At 46.5% G+C, this 17,172-nt stretch overlaps 4 protein-coding genes across 4 annotated transcripts; 3 read left to right on the plus strand and 1 right to left on the minus strand.

The window, feature by feature from the left end:
• Positions 1–1,181: 1,181 nt before the first annotated feature.
• H6S33_011839 (uncharacterized protein) lies at positions 1,182–1,787 on the plus strand (the record flags this gene model as incomplete). The annotated part of the gene is made up of 1 exon (XM_044843184.1): positions 1,182–1,787. One exon carries the CDS (start codon positions 1,182–1,184, stop codon positions 1,785–1,787), a length of 606 nt encoding a protein of 201 aa, XP_044695507.1.
• Positions 1,788–3,049: 1,262 nt separating this feature from the next.
• Positions 3,050–8,704, plus strand: H6S33_011840 (uncharacterized protein; the record flags this gene model as incomplete). The annotated part of the gene is made up of 20 exons (XM_044843186.1): positions 3,050–3,382; positions 3,432–4,099; positions 4,178–4,498; positions 4,564–4,709; positions 4,778–4,886; positions 4,945–4,965; positions 5,018–5,161; positions 5,216–6,235; positions 6,290–6,353; positions 6,407–6,596; positions 6,649–6,868; positions 6,921–7,094; positions 7,153–7,233; positions 7,291–7,487; positions 7,541–7,879; positions 7,934–8,001; positions 8,056–8,216; positions 8,268–8,319; positions 8,377–8,529; positions 8,585–8,704. The coding sequence occupies 20 exons, from the start codon at positions 3,050–3,052 to the stop codon at positions 8,702–8,704; spliced, it is 4,581 nt and encodes a 1,526-aa protein (XP_044695508.1).
• A 2,081-nt stretch (positions 8,705–10,785) lies between these two features.
• H6S33_011841 (uncharacterized protein) lies at positions 10,786–11,256 on the minus strand (the record flags this gene model as incomplete). The annotated part of the gene is made up of 1 exon (XM_044843187.1): positions 10,786–11,256. One exon carries the CDS (start codon positions 11,254–11,256, stop codon positions 10,786–10,788), a length of 471 nt encoding a protein of 156 aa, XP_044695509.1.
• Positions 11,257–12,071: 815 nt separating this feature from the next.
• Positions 12,072–13,395, plus strand: H6S33_011842 (uncharacterized protein; the record flags this gene model as incomplete). The annotated part of the gene is made up of 2 exons (XM_044843188.1): positions 12,072–12,995; positions 13,081–13,395. 2 exons carry the CDS (start codon positions 12,072–12,074, stop codon positions 13,393–13,395), a joined length of 1,239 nt encoding a protein of 412 aa, XP_044695510.1.
• Positions 13,396–17,172: the final 3,777 nt, after the last annotated feature.

Genomic DNA, 17,172 nt, shown 5'->3' on the forward strand with positions numbered 1-17,172 from the left:
TATTAGTGATTCAAGCTGAAGATGAATGCCTTACTGTCGACACACATACAATTTTGAGTCGGCTTATCCAGAACGTAGGCTCACAATAGTCTTAGTGTCGACAGTAAGGTGTGCATGATCAAACTCTGAGTCTTAAAGACTCAAGCTTTAGATACAGGAAACTTTAAGCTTTCGAGAGTTAAATTCCTTCCCGTCAAAAAGAAATTCTATTATGTGTCGATTTCTAGCACATGAGCTCCTGCCGGGGATGAATTGAGTCAACTAATCAGCCTGACTTAAGTAGGAAGGTAAGTATTTTGAATTATACGAAGTCGACAGTAGCCGCAGGATTCTACTAGATGAGGCAGGCGTAATATCTAATGGAAAAAGTCTGTTGAGATAGAAATCTCCTCTTAGGTGGCTCCCTGTGGCTTTATGGGAGGGCATACAGTATAGTGCAGCTGGTCGAAACGAATCATTTGACTACTCCCTCTAAACCCTGAGCTGCTACTTGTCAATTGCCATAAATTCAATTACATGTACATAATAGAGTGCCAAAATCGCACGTTCAATATGTTTATCTCACTTGGGGTCGTCTTTCAGCCGAAATAAAACATTGATTACATCGCGGTTATCGTCGGTACCGGCCGGCCGTAGGCGCATTACATGTACGAGCCCATGGTCAAAAGAACCCGGTTGCGCGTCTAGCAACGGCAACTACCCATAAACAAACGCCAACGATGAGTTCAACCCCCCCACGCAACGGGCCTAGTGGCCACTGGACGACACCCACTAGAGTAAGAGTATATACTTTACTTGAAGATGGGCACTCTCAAACTGAGGTATCTCAACAAACCGGGGTGCCACAGCAAACCATTAGTGAATGGTGTCGAAACCCTCATCATTCCCGCCGCAACCACCACCGCCCTGGCCGTCCGCGCCGACTAACAGAACGCGACATCCGACACATTATTATGATAATTAGAAGCGGCTGGGAGGGAAGAAGGCTTTGCTGGAGGAAATTGGGGAAAGCAGCCAATCTTGACGCATCGCCCCGTACAATTCAACGCGCACTAGCTCGAAAAGGTTACCATCGATGCAAGGCTTGCAAGAAGCCATTCCTTAGCCATGAAAATCAACAGGAAAGAAGAGCCTACGCCAATCAACATTTAGGCAAAACAACAGACTTTTGGCGTTCTCACATGTATTCTGATGAATGCACCTTTGACACCTCTGCTCGCGGCTCAGCATGGGTGACACGACTTCCAGGTGAACGATTCCATGAGGATTGTATTCAATATACTTTCAACAGTGGGCGGGGATCTGTTCATGTATGGGGAGCGATCAGTTACAATTGGAAGTCAGAGCTAGTGTTTTTGGATGGTACAGGTGGAAAAGGTATTTGTGCAAAGGACTATATGGAACAAGTCTTGGAACCCATAGTTGCGCCAGCCTTTATGGGTCTGCTTGACTATGATGCATCTACAGGTGGTCTATATGTTGAAGATAGGGCACCATGGCATGGGACTAAGAAGGCACTGGTGGAAGTCAAAAAAATACTTGATATCCCTCTCCATTCTAGACCTGCTCAATCTCCTGACCTTAACCCAATAGAGAATGTATGGAGGATTATGAAACAGCGGATTAAAGCAAGGTCTCAATTTCCAAATACTGTAAAACTGATGGCAAAGGCAATTCAGGAAGAGTGGGATAGGCTGGAGTCAAAGGATTGGAATGGATTTATTGATAGCATGCCAACAAGATTGCAGGAAGTAAAGAAAAGGCATGGACTTATAACTCAATATTAAATGATGAATGTATTTAACTATACTCAAGCTTTATCTATTTTAAATAGGAGGTAAATATCTCAGTCTGTTGTTGAAATACTTCAGGGCCGGTGTTGAGGAGCTCTCCGTTGCTATATGCGCTACCGGGTTTTTTTGACCGTGGGCTCGTACTTATTCATTGATATCTACCCCTGATGATACTGGGTTGCACACACATCCAAGTGCCAATAGGGATCCGGATCTTGCAGGTACATGAACAAACATATATATATGAACAAATTTAAACATACTACATGAAGGTAGCTACTGACATAAACAGCTGGCATACTTACCTGTAGCTACATGAATAAATATAGCTCGGGAATAAACAACTGTCTCTGTATACAAGTAATAGAGTACATCATGTAGTAAACCCTCACAAATTAAGAAGGAAGGCCTGAAGCTACTAGATCAATTAAGTGTTCGTCCAATAAACGAACTCTCAGACACTCTCTATGGGAAGGGATAGTCAGTTTTCAGCAGGGAAAGCTATATGAAGGGAAGGAACGCAAACTATGATCTATAAATCTACAATCAAATCCTTTTCTAAACTTAATATGAATATCATTGTTACTAGTAAAGCACCTTTCCTAGAATTAAACCTCACAAACTTTGGAAGCAAAAAGGCTCGGCAATAATCACAACCAGAATTCATATGCCAATGACCCATTCCACAGCCAGTTTGACACGGTACCAATTAGTCGTGGTGGTATCAATATCGCGATCGGATCAGCCCTAGTTCTTAATGTTAAGTATCTGTATAACCGAATCATCTGACTTTAGCATGATGAGCAGATACATGTATCTATACTGACGAGTTACCTTTAACATCATCTAGATGCAACCCGAGATTTGATTACGGTGACCGCTAGAACCTAATCTTTAAACCATTAGATCTATTATGTTGTCACACCAGCCCCTACTGGATCGGACAGCATCGCCTTACTATTTTCAGGCAATGTCATCTTTTTTTCTCGTACTAGTTGATGACATACCAGAGATAACACACTCATATCGGCAAGAGGCAGGAGTACCATGACTCAACCGAACTGGTGGAACCGGAGATATTCCTTTGGTGATGTACCTCTCCGCCACAACCGCTGAGGTAAGGGAAGCATGGGTGGGCCACAAGAGATAACAGTCGCGCTCATAAAAGAGGGACATCCATCGAATAAAGAGAAATTCCCGCTTTGCAGTACTCATCACTTCTTGCAACGTCCCACCAGCGAATGTTCGTTGCAATAATGGAACATAGCACAACTATTGCGCTCGTCGCAACGGCGTCGTCGGCAGCGATAATTGCAGTCTCAAGCACTATTAGCGCAGCTAAACATTGGAAGCAGATCTCGCCCAAGCGAAAGGGCAATTACGAGGAAATTGGGACAAATGTCTACCAAGATGAGGACGGTACAGCTACAGAGGAATCGGAGGCCAGATACTCGACCTATGTGCAGAAGGTTTTCATTCTGTTTGGGACAGCGCTTGGTGTTGGGTTTTCTTTACCAATTGCAATAAGATCCATGAAGGATATGGAAAGCCTTGTATATGTCTCAAATTGGCTGGTATTTGTCTCATGGGTACGCATTGCATTCCTTGGATTATTTGGCCATCTCTAACATGACACAGTGTTTTATTACTATTCGTGCGATATGCGTCACACAATTACGAGGAAAGCTTCAAACGTTCTACGCTTCCTGTCAATTAGCAGGAGTAGGCGCTATTCTTCTCGTCGCACAATTAGTCCTAGCTTCAATGATACGTAGTGACCTGTCTCCTTGGCTTGAACTTGGCCTTGTTGCTGGCCGCATGTTTGCCGCCTTCGTTTTAATTTTCTCCTCTCTTTCAATCCCGAGGCGGCCTGACGTTTACTTCAATGGCCAAAAGGTGGATGAAATGCGTTCAGTAAGCTTATTTTCCCGCTATACCTTCACATGGGCTGGAACACTTCTCAGGTTAGCTTTCCAAAAAGGTCGCCTAGAGGAACATGATTTGCCAGTATTAGATTCAAAGAGAAGGGCGCGCGAGTTGCAAAAATCGTTCAGCCAGGTAGCGGAATCCCATAGGCTTTATTATCAAATTTACTTGGCCCACTGGAGAACAGTCAATATCCAGTGGACACTGTCTCTGATAAATGCATTCACTACCTTTGCGCCCCAATACATTATGTTCCAGCTTCTAAAGAGTTTAGAGAAAAGAAGTGCCGGAGTTGATGCCCGTTATGAAGCCTGGTTTTGGCTTATTTGTCTGGGCTTGACAAAATTGGTTGACTCGACAATCGCATCGTATTTATACTGGTATGTGCTTATCTAGAGTCCCGCAATCAAGCTGTAAATAGCCACTTTAGTAAACTATAGACTGATATATCCCGCTAGGCTATCCTATATGGGATTAATGATCCCAATCCGAGGACAGCTTTCTGCCATAGTGTTCTCTAAAACTATGCGAAAGAAGGATGTTAAGGGCATGCAAACGGGAAAGGATTCAGAAGCCACAAACGATACAACTGATAACAATAAAACCGCCTCTGGGCCCAGTGATGATGAGGACGAACTAAAAAATATGAAGCAAGGAACAATCAACTTGCTTGCCATTGATTCTTCGCGAGTTGCCGAGTTCACTTCCTTCAGCAGTGCCTTCTTCCAGGCAATCTTCGAAATGTTTTTTGGGTTTTCATTGCTCATTAATATCATCGGGTTTGCTCCCTTCCCATATCTTACGCATTCACCTCGAAACTGAAACTAACATAAATCCAATTCAGTTGGAAGAGTATGATTGCGGGCCTTGGCGTAGTTGCTGTGACGACTCCCTTTAATATAATCGTTTCGAAAAAGTATTCTGTGGCTCAGGACAATCTGATGAAAGTGAGAGACCGTAAAATGGCCGTTATCTCGGAAGCTCTTCAGGGTCAGTGAATATCATCCAAGTCGACAATCCAAACAGCCCCAGATTCCCGGAAGCTAATAACATCACAGGTATTCGGCAAATCAAATTCTCTGCTTTGGAAACGCAATGGGAAAATCGGATTCGGGCTGTCCGGAATGATGAGCTCAAGACTTTACGTACTGTCTTCACAACTGAGGCGTATGCATACCTCCATTGAATATACGAGAACAGATTAATGATTACTAACTTTTTATAGTTGTCTAATTCTTTTCTGGATGTAAGAACTATTTTACCCATATAAACTCCAAGAATTTTACTTACGATCGCAGAATGAATCCTGTATTGCTCTCAGCAGTTGCTCTAAGTGCCTATGCTATAATTTATGGGACATTATTGCCCTCCGTAGCGTTCACTGCATTGGCAGTCTTCAGCGAGCTGGAATTTGTCCTATCGGTTATTCCGGAGCTCACAACGTAAGCCATTCTTCGGGATTTAAAAGGTACCTCCTAGTCACTGACCCAAAATAGGGATGCTTTGGACGCATATGTCAGCACAAAGCGCATAAAAGATTATCTTGATTCTGCTGAAAAAAGCTTCAAGCCTACACCATCCAAAAGAATTGCAATCAACAGTGCCACAATTGCCTGGGCTGCTGATTCGGAAGATCAAAAAGACAGATTCTGCCTTCGTGGCGTAAACCTTGAATTTCCTATTGATGAGCTTAGCGTCATATCAGGAAGAACAGGTTCTGGGAAGAGCTTGCTGCTTGCAGCTCTATTAGGCGAGGCAGATGTTTTGAGTGGAGATATTGAGATGCCATTACCCCCATCACCTGAAGAGAGATTCGACGCGCAGGCTACCCCAGGAAATTGGATTCTACCGTCAGCCGTAGCATATGTTGCTCAGATCCCATGGATTGAGAATGCCACCATCAGGGAGAACATATTATTTGGTTTACCATATATCGAGTCGAGGTACAAGCAAACCTTGGCAGCATGCGCTTTACAGAAGGACCTTGAGATGCTCTCGGACGGAGAATTCACTGAGATTGGTGCAAGCGGAATAAACCTCAGTGGTGGTCAGCGTTGGAGGGTATCATTTGCACGTGCTGTTTATTCTCGTGCAGGAATATTGATCCTTGATGATATATTCTCAGCTGTCGATGCCCATGTAGGAAAACATCTTTTTGAGAACGCTCTCGTTGGAAACCTTATGCAAGGCCGAACCCGTATTCTTGTTACTCATCATCTTAAACTCTGCATCTCTAAAGCAAAATATACTGTTTCGCTGGAGAACGGGGTTATTCAACATGCAGGTTCGGTAGAGAAGCTAATCCAAGATGGAGTCCTGGAAGAGATTATTGCAGCAGGCGAGAACGAGGATCAAGCAGTTGAAGAAATTATCGACGAAGTAAACGAAGATCCCAACCCGAATAAGGGTGATAGCAAGCCTCAGGCTACACCTCTTAAATTTGTGCTGGACGAGGAGCGTGAACGAGGTGCTGTGAAGAAAGATATCTATCTTGATTACATCCTCTCTAGTGGCGGGTGAGTGGAAATGCAAGCCCTTCGGCGGTTTGGAATAAATCTGACAATTAGTAGAATCATCTTTTGGATATTTATAGTTTCCTCTTTCCTTGGACAGGAAGTAATGCTATTATCAAGAGTAAGCGTTCCCAGACTCTAGAAATATAAGAAGAAAATACTGACAAATTATAGAGCTACTGGTTGAAAATGTGGACTGCAGAGGGCGTACAAGCGTCTGTAGTTCTTAGCCCACAATCTCTTATTCATACTTCCCTCCAGCGACTTATGACTGTTGTTCAGGAGGAACGTTCTCTGTTTTACTGGATCGGCGTTTACTCTGGCCTAAGTGTAGCTGTCTGCATTATCGGAGTTGCAAAATATGGTAAGTTCTTTAACATTGAGCCTCTTTCTGAAGTGCTAATAATTTATTGTAGTATTGGTCTTTATTGCTTCATTGAAGGCCTCCAAGGTCCTGTTTGAACGAATGACATTTACCATCTTGCGAACTCCACTGCGCTGGCTTGATACAGTCCCTACTGGCCGGATTCTCAACAGGTTCAACAAGGATTTCGAGCTTTTTGACTCAAAACTTTCAGGAAATATAGCCATGTTGGTTTATCATTCACTGGCACTCATGGGAGTTATCGCTGCTGGGTAAGTAAACTACTGTCTTTTTTAGTGAATTACAACTGATAAATATTTTAAGTGTAATACTTTCTCGATGGATGCTTTTTATGGCTTTAGTCTTGCTCTCCATCAATATCCTCTATGCGATGTACTATCTCGCGGGTGCTCGTGAAGTAAAACGATTAGAGAGCAACAGTCGTAGCCCAATGTTTGAGCTTTTTGGGTCAACATTAAGCGGAGTTGGAACCATCAGGTATTCCATCCTTTGAGCTACTATATTATCGCATATTCTAATCAGAATGAATAAATAGGGCATTTGGCAAATCCGAGGAATACATCGATAAAATGTTCAAAAAAATTGATATCTTTAGCCAGCGTACTTTTTATGTTTGGTGGGTTGACATAATTCTACTAATATCCTGATTCCAATGCTAATGGTGACTTTGTAGGTTGTTCAATAGGTGGATGGGTCTCCGTATGTCCGCAATTGGGGGATTCTTTTCTGTTATTGTTGGGGCAGTAATTGTTGCTCTTCCGAATATCGATGCAAGTTTGGCTGGATTTGCCTTGTCTTTTGCTCTCACCTACACTATTAATGTCATATGGACAATCCGGCGTTATGCAAATACTGAGCTTGATATGAACAGTAAGACTATGACGATTGAAGATGCGGCATGTTTTTTCTAACCTTGGGACCAGGTACCGAACGTATTATTGAATACACCAGACTTGCTACCGAGGACATCAATGGTATAGCTCCGCCTGCAGCATGGCCACAGGAGGGCAGAGTCGAATTCCAGGACCTAGTAGTAAGCTATGCTCCAGAACTACCGCCAGTGCTGAAAGGTATCTCGTTCGATATCAAGCCGAGGGAGCGAGTTGGTGTCGTTGGACGCACTGGTGCCGGCAAGTCCTCCATGACGTTGGCTCTCTTTCAATTTATACGGGCTTCCTCGGGATCGATCTATATCGACGGTCTCGATATCTCGAAGATTTCGCTACAAGACCTTAGAAGCCGGTTGGCTATCATTCCTCAAGGCAAGTAATAAAGCTGAAATCTAATTTGCGAGCATAATTATTAATGGTTTTTAGATCCTGTTCTCTTTTCAGGTACTATTCGTTCCAATCTCGACACATTTGAGGAGCATAGCGACCAAGAGGTGAGCAGTTCCTTATGTCTCTTAAGGACATTCTCTCTAACATATCTATTCTAGCTTCGGGATGCTCTGGAACGTGTTCATCTGGTCAGGTCATCCAGCAGTGGTACAGCAACGCCCAACTCGCTAGGTTCGACAAATGCAAACATTTTCGAAAGTCTTGATTCAAAGATCTCTGAAGGCGGTCTTAACTTGAGTCAAGGGCAAAGGCAGCTCCTGTGAGTAGCATCCAGTCGGGTTAACTAGATTTCTTGCTGATAGTATTCCAGCTGTCTCGCTCGCGCAATTGTATCTCGGCCAAAGATTCTGGTTCTTGACGAGGTATGAACCCTAAAGATTCCATCTATATAGATGTTTTTTCACTAATCTATTATATAGGCCACCAGTGCAGTCGATATGCAGACCGATGCCTTGATCCAAAGAAGTATACGTGAAGAGTTCACAGACTGTACAACGTTAGTGATTGCACATAGACTACAAACCGTAGCGGATTACGATAGAATCCTTGTCCTCGGCGATGGAAAAGTCATTGTACGTCAAATTCCTCTTCCAAGGCCCATGAACTATACTGACTAACGATCTCTAGGAGTACGACTCACCGTGGAATCTACTCCAAAGCAATGGCATGTTCCACGATATGGCCCAGCAGAGCGGCGATTTTGAAACATTAGTCAGTATCTCCAAGAAGGCTACAGGGCGGGAATAGATGTGTTGAGGCATTTTCTTTTTATTTTGGTTATAGTTGTGCATAATAGAAGTTCTGCACGAGTTTATACATGTTTTCCTTTTTTTTATTTGCAAAATTCATAAAATCGAGCGCAATAAAATTTTCTCTGTTTACAATCGGTTATTATTCGTCCCTATCCCTTGGCCTGGGAGAAACTTACACATTGCGAGACTTCCTATCTCAGTAGGCCTTCCAGTAGCAAAGTCGCTGCTCCACAGTGGTAGCTTGTGGCTTAATGTTAATTATACGTAGAGCAGTGACTTTACCACTGGAAGGGCCTACTAAGATAGGAAGTCTCGCAAGGCCAAGGGATACAACATGATTATGTGATGATAGTAGTGAAGGATGAAGGTAATAGTGGAGGGATGATAGCAATAATAATAGTGTTAGTGGTTGAAGTGTATGAAGAGGGGATGGAGGGGATAAAAGTGTAGTCTGCTTCCCCAACTTGTAATCCGGCAAACGCCAAGACCAGATCCAGTCTAGCATCGACACTCCCATTCCATCCTTCTCCCGCCCATCCTCCACCCCCCCCCCCCCCCCCCAAACCTTACGCCGGGATGACAGTGGGAGGTAGAGAAACTGTAATATGATGACCAGCCCGTCTAATTGGGGTACGAAGTGCCGAGTGATTTCCTATGATTACAAAGCATAAGGATGACATAAGTATATTGACTAAATTCTGTATAATTACATATCTCTGATGTTCTCCAACGCTCGTTCACCAACCCCTATATGGTTTATATACGCGGCTGAGGAGGCAGGCTACCGAGTGATAATGCATGATCGACAGAAGTTGGCTGGTTTTCTTGACTCTTCACGCTCTGCGCTGCGTGGTTGTCGGTTGGGGAAAGCCGGGCTACGCAGTGAGAGCATAACTCCTTTGTGGCGAGAGATAATGAAGTAGTTTCTCGTATTAGCAATCTATACACGTAGAGCTATTTGGTAAAAACATAACTGCCTGTTCAAAACCCGCTCTCGTACCCGAGATATATATATATATCCGCCGTATGTCCGGTCGCCCTATAGAATTCGGTAACGGAGTATGGTAACGGAAACCCATGCAGCTAGATCCATAGCACCACCAGTATGGATGTCTTTCCTGGTGTATCCTCGTTTAATTGTTGAACGAATCCGAAGCCGCCATCGCTTCTACCAATCAAACTCTGGGCGTCCTGTTGGCGGGGGTACCAACATCTCCCGGATAGTGAGGAGATAGCAGGTGTGCTCTTTTTGGCTTGTTGGGTAGGTGCTGGCAGTACGGGAGTCTCCAACGTAAAGGTTGGGTTCCGCCCTCTTCGCATAGACGTGCGCGCGCCTCGTTTTCCTCGAGCTCTACCAGTACTAGCCACACTGCCATACGGTAAAAGACCTTCCGAGCCTTACTGAATATTATGGAGAAAATGGTTTGTGCTTAGGGTACAATGGTGGGCCTTGCATTGAAGATGGATATGCAGGCTGGACATCGAGAGCAGTAGGCACTGATACATTATATATGGTGAAAGAGGACTTTAGTGTTGGGTACTTAGCCACTAAATATAATTTCAGTAGAGTCTTGATTGTGGTTTATGTGTGTTCATATCTCATCACTCGGCCACGTGAGACCGGTGTTGTTGGATATATGGCTTCTTCGATGACAGCGAAATCGAATGTCTCATGCTAATATTTCTGTCCTATTCAGATAGTGACTAGATAGATAGCTAGCTAGCTAGACCTCAGAGTCTATCATCTCATTGACAAGGTTTCTGTCATCTCTCTATATTGCCTCTCTAAAAAGGTTATCAATTCATCCTTTTCGACAGGGGCGATGTCATACACAATGGCAGTAAGGGGAATGCATGAATGACATACTGATCATACGCCATGACCAAGTTTAGCTACTAATACCTTCAACTTCAGCTGCTGGAAAATTAGAGAACCAATTTACTTATATTCTCAGGCCAAAAATGTCTACAAAAAAGCCAGCCAAAGGTTACGCATCAAGACCACCGGTGGGATTACTACAACCTCCATCTTTACCGTATCCACTCCGTATATACAACGCCGTGCACCCAGAGACCCTAACGCACCCTCAACAGCAGCTGCCCGCCAATTTGCCTATCAACGGCCTCCCTTGCCTCCAACAAGCCGCCTTTATCATTCAACAGGAACATGCACTCGCCGGGCTGCAGCGGCTTGACATACTCATGTTCCTTCCCACTAGTAAGCATCTTGAGGCCATTCACGCCAACCCACACCCTCTTTGTCGGCTTGGATACCAGGCGCATCTTCGAGAGCACGGGTTCGTTGTCGTAGTACTTCATCCCCAGCCACAGTCGTCGGGTCGCGACGTTCTCCTGCGTTATCGGTGTGTACTCGGTGTCGGGCCCGGCGTGGTTGCCTCTCGCCACGGAGGACAGGAAGCCTTGATCTTGGAGCCCAAGTGCAATTGCGAGGTTGAGCTTGGTCATGGGAATGGAAGTCGTGGCGATGCGCGCTTTAGAGATGTTCTGCAGGTGCGAGCAGACCTGGGCGAGATTTTTGAGAACCATAGTGGGGGTAGTGGGGGGGGGGGGAGGGGGGTGAACGAGTCTGTGAGAGTTAGTGGGAGGGCTTCAGATGGAGGCAGATTAATTGCTCGGGCGGAGGGAGCAAGGTGTCTACCTGGAGAATTGGCCGGGACGGTGACTGACAGCCTCCTTCGATTGGGACGTCGCTGAGATTCTTCTTTGGTGTCTTCACACACTTGCCTGTGATTTCGATGTTTCGATAATCCAGATAGTCTTGGCGTGTCTCAAAGAGGCTCTGGTGCGGAAAAAACGGTTCCAGACTGCGCATGACTAAGGAGGTGATTGGGTAAGCCAGCCCAGCTGTGGGCTTCTCGGCACTTCTCCATTGAGATAGACGTGTCAGGGTCAGGGTTACATTTAGGACTCCCTTCCAGGAGGACGAGAAGGACAGAGAGAAACTTCAAACACAGATCGGGCAGTAACCCCCAGCATAGGCATCCAGACCCGTTCCCTCTCCCTCACAATCATCACTCGGCTTCCTCTGAATCGTGACCCTTCTACAGAACGGACTTATTAACCTATCCCTACATCGTTCTGCTATACCCTACCCCAAACCGTTCGAGAGCCGCCAAATAGAAGGAGGTCAGCATTAAATCGTACGATTTGAACACCCAGCAGCTTCATCAATCACTCCACTTTTTTTTTTTTTTTTTTCTCTGGCTGTGCAAGGCCCCATTGAACAAGCCCAACTGCCGCCACACACCCACTCGAACCACTCGCACCCCCCCCCCCTCCCCCTCTTCTTGCGGTTTACCACCCCTCCCCCCACCCTCCCAGGTCCCTTCTGCTAGTCCCCGATGATCCTCGGGCTGTCACTCATCCTCGCGTTCCTCACGTACCTTATTTACCGCCGCCTGCTACTATCTACGGACAGTAGTAGTACTAGTAGCATCACTGGCACTGGCTCGTCCAGGAACAGCTCACAATCATATCAAGTCTTTCCGATGTGGCCGTTCCTGTCGACGCTCCTACAACAGCAGTCCACCACCTCTACTACTACTACCACCTCAACCTCCGCAACCGTAGGCCCCTCCAGCACAGCCAAGCGTCCCTTCCCTACATGCCAACCCACCACCATCTCTACCAGTGCTGCCAATAGTGCCACTACCACCACCACCACTACAACATTAAGGGCCAATGACTACCATGGTAGGTCACCGGTCGCTCCCGCACAATATGCAGCATCGCCGGAAACAACTCCAAAAGCGATCCCCGCAGCACCTGCCATCGCTATTGACGCAATCCCGCCAGTCACCCTCGAGTTAACACCCCCCAGCATCACCATCAACGTCGACGCCGAAGATGAGGATGACACCTACATTCCCTCGTTCCCATCCATAAATTCCGCGCAGCGGGCCTCGCCATCCTCCTCTGCATCCCTCATGTCCACCACTCACAGCGCCAAACCAGCAGCCCCCATGGCGCCGCCCCCAATCCCCATCCGCGGCCGCAACCCAAAAGCCAACGTCCGCTACGCAACGCCCACCACCACTGCAACCCCGTCCGCAGCAGCCGTCGCACGCCAGAACCCAAACGGCGCAGCCCGCTCACGACTCACCGCGATGGGCGTCGGCGCATCTGGCGTGGCCGCAGGCAGCGGACTGAGCCTGCCGGGCAGAGGGGGGCAGAGCAACAACAGCAACAGGAAGAAGGTTGTGCTAGAGCCTGGACACTCGCCGCTGGACTGGGCGCGCTTGCAGAGGAGCGGGATTGATCTGAGGGTATGTTCCCCCCAGTGCAAAGCTGTAATGGGTGGGCGGAATGACTGCATCAACAAAACAAGACTAACGGCGTGCGTGTGTATAGGGACTCCCACACTCAAACCTAATCAAGGTACCGCCATCACTGCTGGCAAAACACGCAAAGGCCCCCGAAGACATCTGGACGGCGCTCAACGGACGCGTCTACAACATCACCGCCTACCTCCCCTTCCACCCGGGCGGCGAGAAGGACCTCCTCCGCGGCGCGGGCAAGGACAGCACTAAACTCTTCAACGCTACGCATCCGTGGGTAAATGTGGAGGGCATGCTGGCAGAGTGCCTCATCGGCATATTTGTCAGCGAGGAGGAAGCGGCCGCGGGCCTGGACGAGGATGAGTCGCCGTTGGATACAGTGGATTGAGGGGGTGAGGGATTCTTGGGGACTAGGGCGTAAGCAAAGTGAGGAGGAACGAAATTTTTTTTTTCTTTTTTCATTTCTCTTTTCCTGGTTGGGCTGGTCGATTTGGCTGGTCGGTTGGGCTGGTGGGCTCCATGGTTGGTAGGGTCTTCTGTTATCTTGGGTTGGGGAGTTTTTTTTGTCCATATAATGTTTCCTTTTTTTCTTTTCTTTTTATCTTCCCTACTTTTTTTTTATATAACTTTGGCTTCTTCTTTGGGGGGATACTCCTTATCTTTTTTACTGGAACAAAAAAAGCGGGGTTTCTTTTTATATGACAATATACTTTGGTATAAATCTGTTGTAGTTTTTTTTGTTATAGTTTGTCTCTTGTTTTTCCTTTCTTTTCTTTTCTAATTCTTTCTGGGGGCTTTTATTACTTGGCGTTATGATTAACTCTACCTACTAACTAACTTAACTATATGTAACTTCATTTTACCCCTTACAATTAGCCCTCTTCTTAGTGACTGACTTGTCTTTTTGTTTCGGCTCTTTGTTGTTTCATTTTATCTGGGGGATATGGTGATGCTTGGGGGAGACGGCGACTATAAGTATCTACGTAATGGCAGTGGTATAGCATAGACCAAAAAGGTTTTAATCAACATTGGCCGGTCTGTCTGTCTGGTGTTCTTGGCGTTTTCTTGCTGGATATTGGGGCATCTGTGGTGTGATGGGTGTATTACCTGGGGGAGATTCGAAGGGTGCCGAGGATGAGGGGCATGCTTGTGCTTGTGTTATGCTTGTACGCGTGTTGCTATAATATTGTTGTTACTCTTTTATAGATTGCTTGTTGTCTTGCCTCTAGTGTCAGCTCTTGTGCGGGGGTGTTGTATTATGGGTCTCTCCTCTTCTAGAAATGTTGGGGGGAGGGGATTGCTTAGCTATTGAGCTTGTGCAGATGTTTGATAGTAGCTGGTGGCAAAAGCTTTAATATCAATAGAGGTGTTGATATGTAATCAACCAATCATATACCACACAATGCAATAGCTCCGCTGTCTATCTATCTGTCTAGTGTGCTTGTGCCCGAAGCCGTGCCTGCGTTAGATGCACGCCATCCAGCCAGGCCAGGGAGTGTCGAGTAGAGTGCAGATGTATATTATACATACTAAATAGTCGACGTGTCTGCTCCCTCCGTCCCGGCCGGTCGATATTGATACCAGGCATACACGACCAAACGAAGCCATTCCATGCGCCAAACCCCGCCCACCTGCATGTAAACACAGTAAGAGGAAGAAGAAAATAGGGTTCCGGAATAAGTGATCTTCCAGGCGGTAGTTAGTCTCAAGGGTTTGGGTTAGGGTGGAGGATCTTCCGTGACCGATATATTGGTACTCTACTTCGCGTGCAGATATATGCAGCCTGCGGGTACGAAGAGGTAGAGTACATATTGGCGAGCGACAACAAAACGAAAGAATGCAGCCCAGCCCTATCGGATGCAGCAGCATCGGGGCTACGCCGGAGTGATGGCGGGCGGGTGCGGGCGGTACACCAGTGTTCTGGTGTAAAGTACTATAGTCATGGGGTGTCACTCGGCGATGTATGTGGACTAGCGCCGGGGCTGTTCGGTTGCCGAATATCTCGGTGGAATGGAGGTGTGCAGGGGTCTCCCTGGTTGTACTGTAGATACCTTAGTAATATTTGTTGATTGACTGAGATTCGGTGGTCTGGATGCGTACATCCTGGCCGGAGTCGGTCATAGTATATCACTCGTTTAGATCCGGCTCCGACATGGAGTTGTGGATTCTAGGCCTAGGGCGGCAGTGTTATGGACCGTATCATAATGGCGCCCAAAGGGCCCAGAGTACGGAAGATGAAGGGTTGTGCTGCGGTCAGTCAGGTTTTTTTTTGGTTCGCTTCCAGCCGTTCATACAACACATCAATCAGTTTCTGCTGCGTTATTCCCCCCGCCAAATCGATTTAGTGGATAGGAGTAGTCTAGATATGGTGTATCTGATACTGTAGATCCATCTTTATGAGTATCCCTTTCGCTGGTGAATGGGTGACCCCCGCCTTCCTCGGAGAGTCAGTACTGGGGGCATGATATGTGGCTTGTGTTGACGGTGGTGGTGGTGATGAGGAGGTGAATAGGAAAGATAGACAGGAGGAGAGAAAGATGAAGAGCCCTCCCCATATAATATATGTAGCTACGTGTAGTGAAGCTTTGACGACATCTCCTGATGCCAGCTGTTGCGTGGCATCTATATTGCACTAACCCACTTTAACTACATGTACATGTAGCGGGTTCCAGCAGGGATACATGTATAGTTCTTGTTCAAAAGTCCCGGGACAACGCAACCGCGAGTTGCTACGGGGGCTTGTCCCAGGATTTTTGACATGGAGGTATACATACATGTATAGTCGTATCATGAGCACGAACTCGGTAGTTTAGGTCTGCTAACACCACTGAAAGCTAGGGCTACATATATTTCATAGGGGATCACTCGGTTTGTTCGAAAACACCAACGTGTCTAGATAATTGATTGATTGACCAGCGTGTTTGGAGACGACGGAGGGTGCATATGGGGGATGGATGGTGCGGGTGTTGGTCGATCTTCGACGGGGCATGACTTCGTTCCTCACGTACGCCGGCCGCACTTCAAAGGATGGCGGAGAAAAGCTGGCCGAAAACCTCAAGATCGAAGGAAAATTAAAGGCCACCGCCCAAACCCTAAATTATTGCGAGTTTCCAAAATTAACCCGACGCTCTGTTACAACCACCCAAACCAAATAGGCCACAATAACTAACCTTTCAAATACCTGCGATTGAGTCGATATTAAAACCTGAGATAATACAAGCGTAGAGAATCACAGATATAACACCTCTTGATTTCCAGCTGTGGTTGTGTTGCAATTGCAACGTGATGTTGAAGTTGCGTTCTCGTACAAAATTCGGTTAATTTTGAAAACTCGCAATACAACCACACTTTCTTAACAGCATATCTCCATGGGGTCCGTGTCTACTGATCATTCAAAAGCTCAACCTATCTCACCCATCAAGTTTAGCGAACTTCGCACTCCTTCGGCGGCCTTTTTGGTGCTTAGGTTCACCATGCAGCGTTTGTCCTGGTGTGGACGTTTGACAGCGGGACATGGATAATCACTCGAATATCTTGGCGCCAAGAATAGCGCAACCTACATGTAGCTGACCTCCTCCTCCGCTCCATACAACCATACCTGTACAAACAAAAACCTTCGATGTCAAGATCTCAATACTGGTGATATCTACCAGTTATGTACAGCAAAAATGACCATCATAGCTCGAAGGCCAATCTCGAACCAACTGCCACGCAATCACTGTAACAAAACGCACTAGCGGGAGTGCGATCCCACAGGATTCGAGGCCACCGTGATCTAGCTAGCTGAGTCCGAGTGGGATAAACCCGGCCCATATTCCACCTTTCTAACTACCACGAATGAATATCTTCACAGCTGAACATACGTACCATGGGATAAGGGTTGGAGGGAGGTACATACGTATCGGAATATTTTAATCATACTATATCACTCGCTTCCCTCCTCCTCCTCGCTGTGTTGTATGTTCCCAAGCCCGGGCCCGCCCACAGCGCCAGCCAAAACCCATTGGCTTGATGTAAGTGTTGCGGTCCTCGCCGACATGGCTGTCTAGAGAATGTTTCTATTGGTCAGGCATTACCTGGGCTCGTCAAGTAAGCATAGGATTACTCGGGGTAGGTGTGCCTGGGGATGAGGTAAAGCCTACCGCCGATAGCATCCCCGATTACA

The sequence above is a fragment of the Morchella sextelata genome (assembly GCF_020137385.1).
Source record: "Morchella sextelata strain SCLS chromosome Unknown scls_7, whole genome shotgun sequence".
Lineage (NCBI taxonomy): Eukaryota > Fungi > Ascomycota > Pezizomycetes > Pezizales > Morchellaceae > Morchella > Morchella sextelata.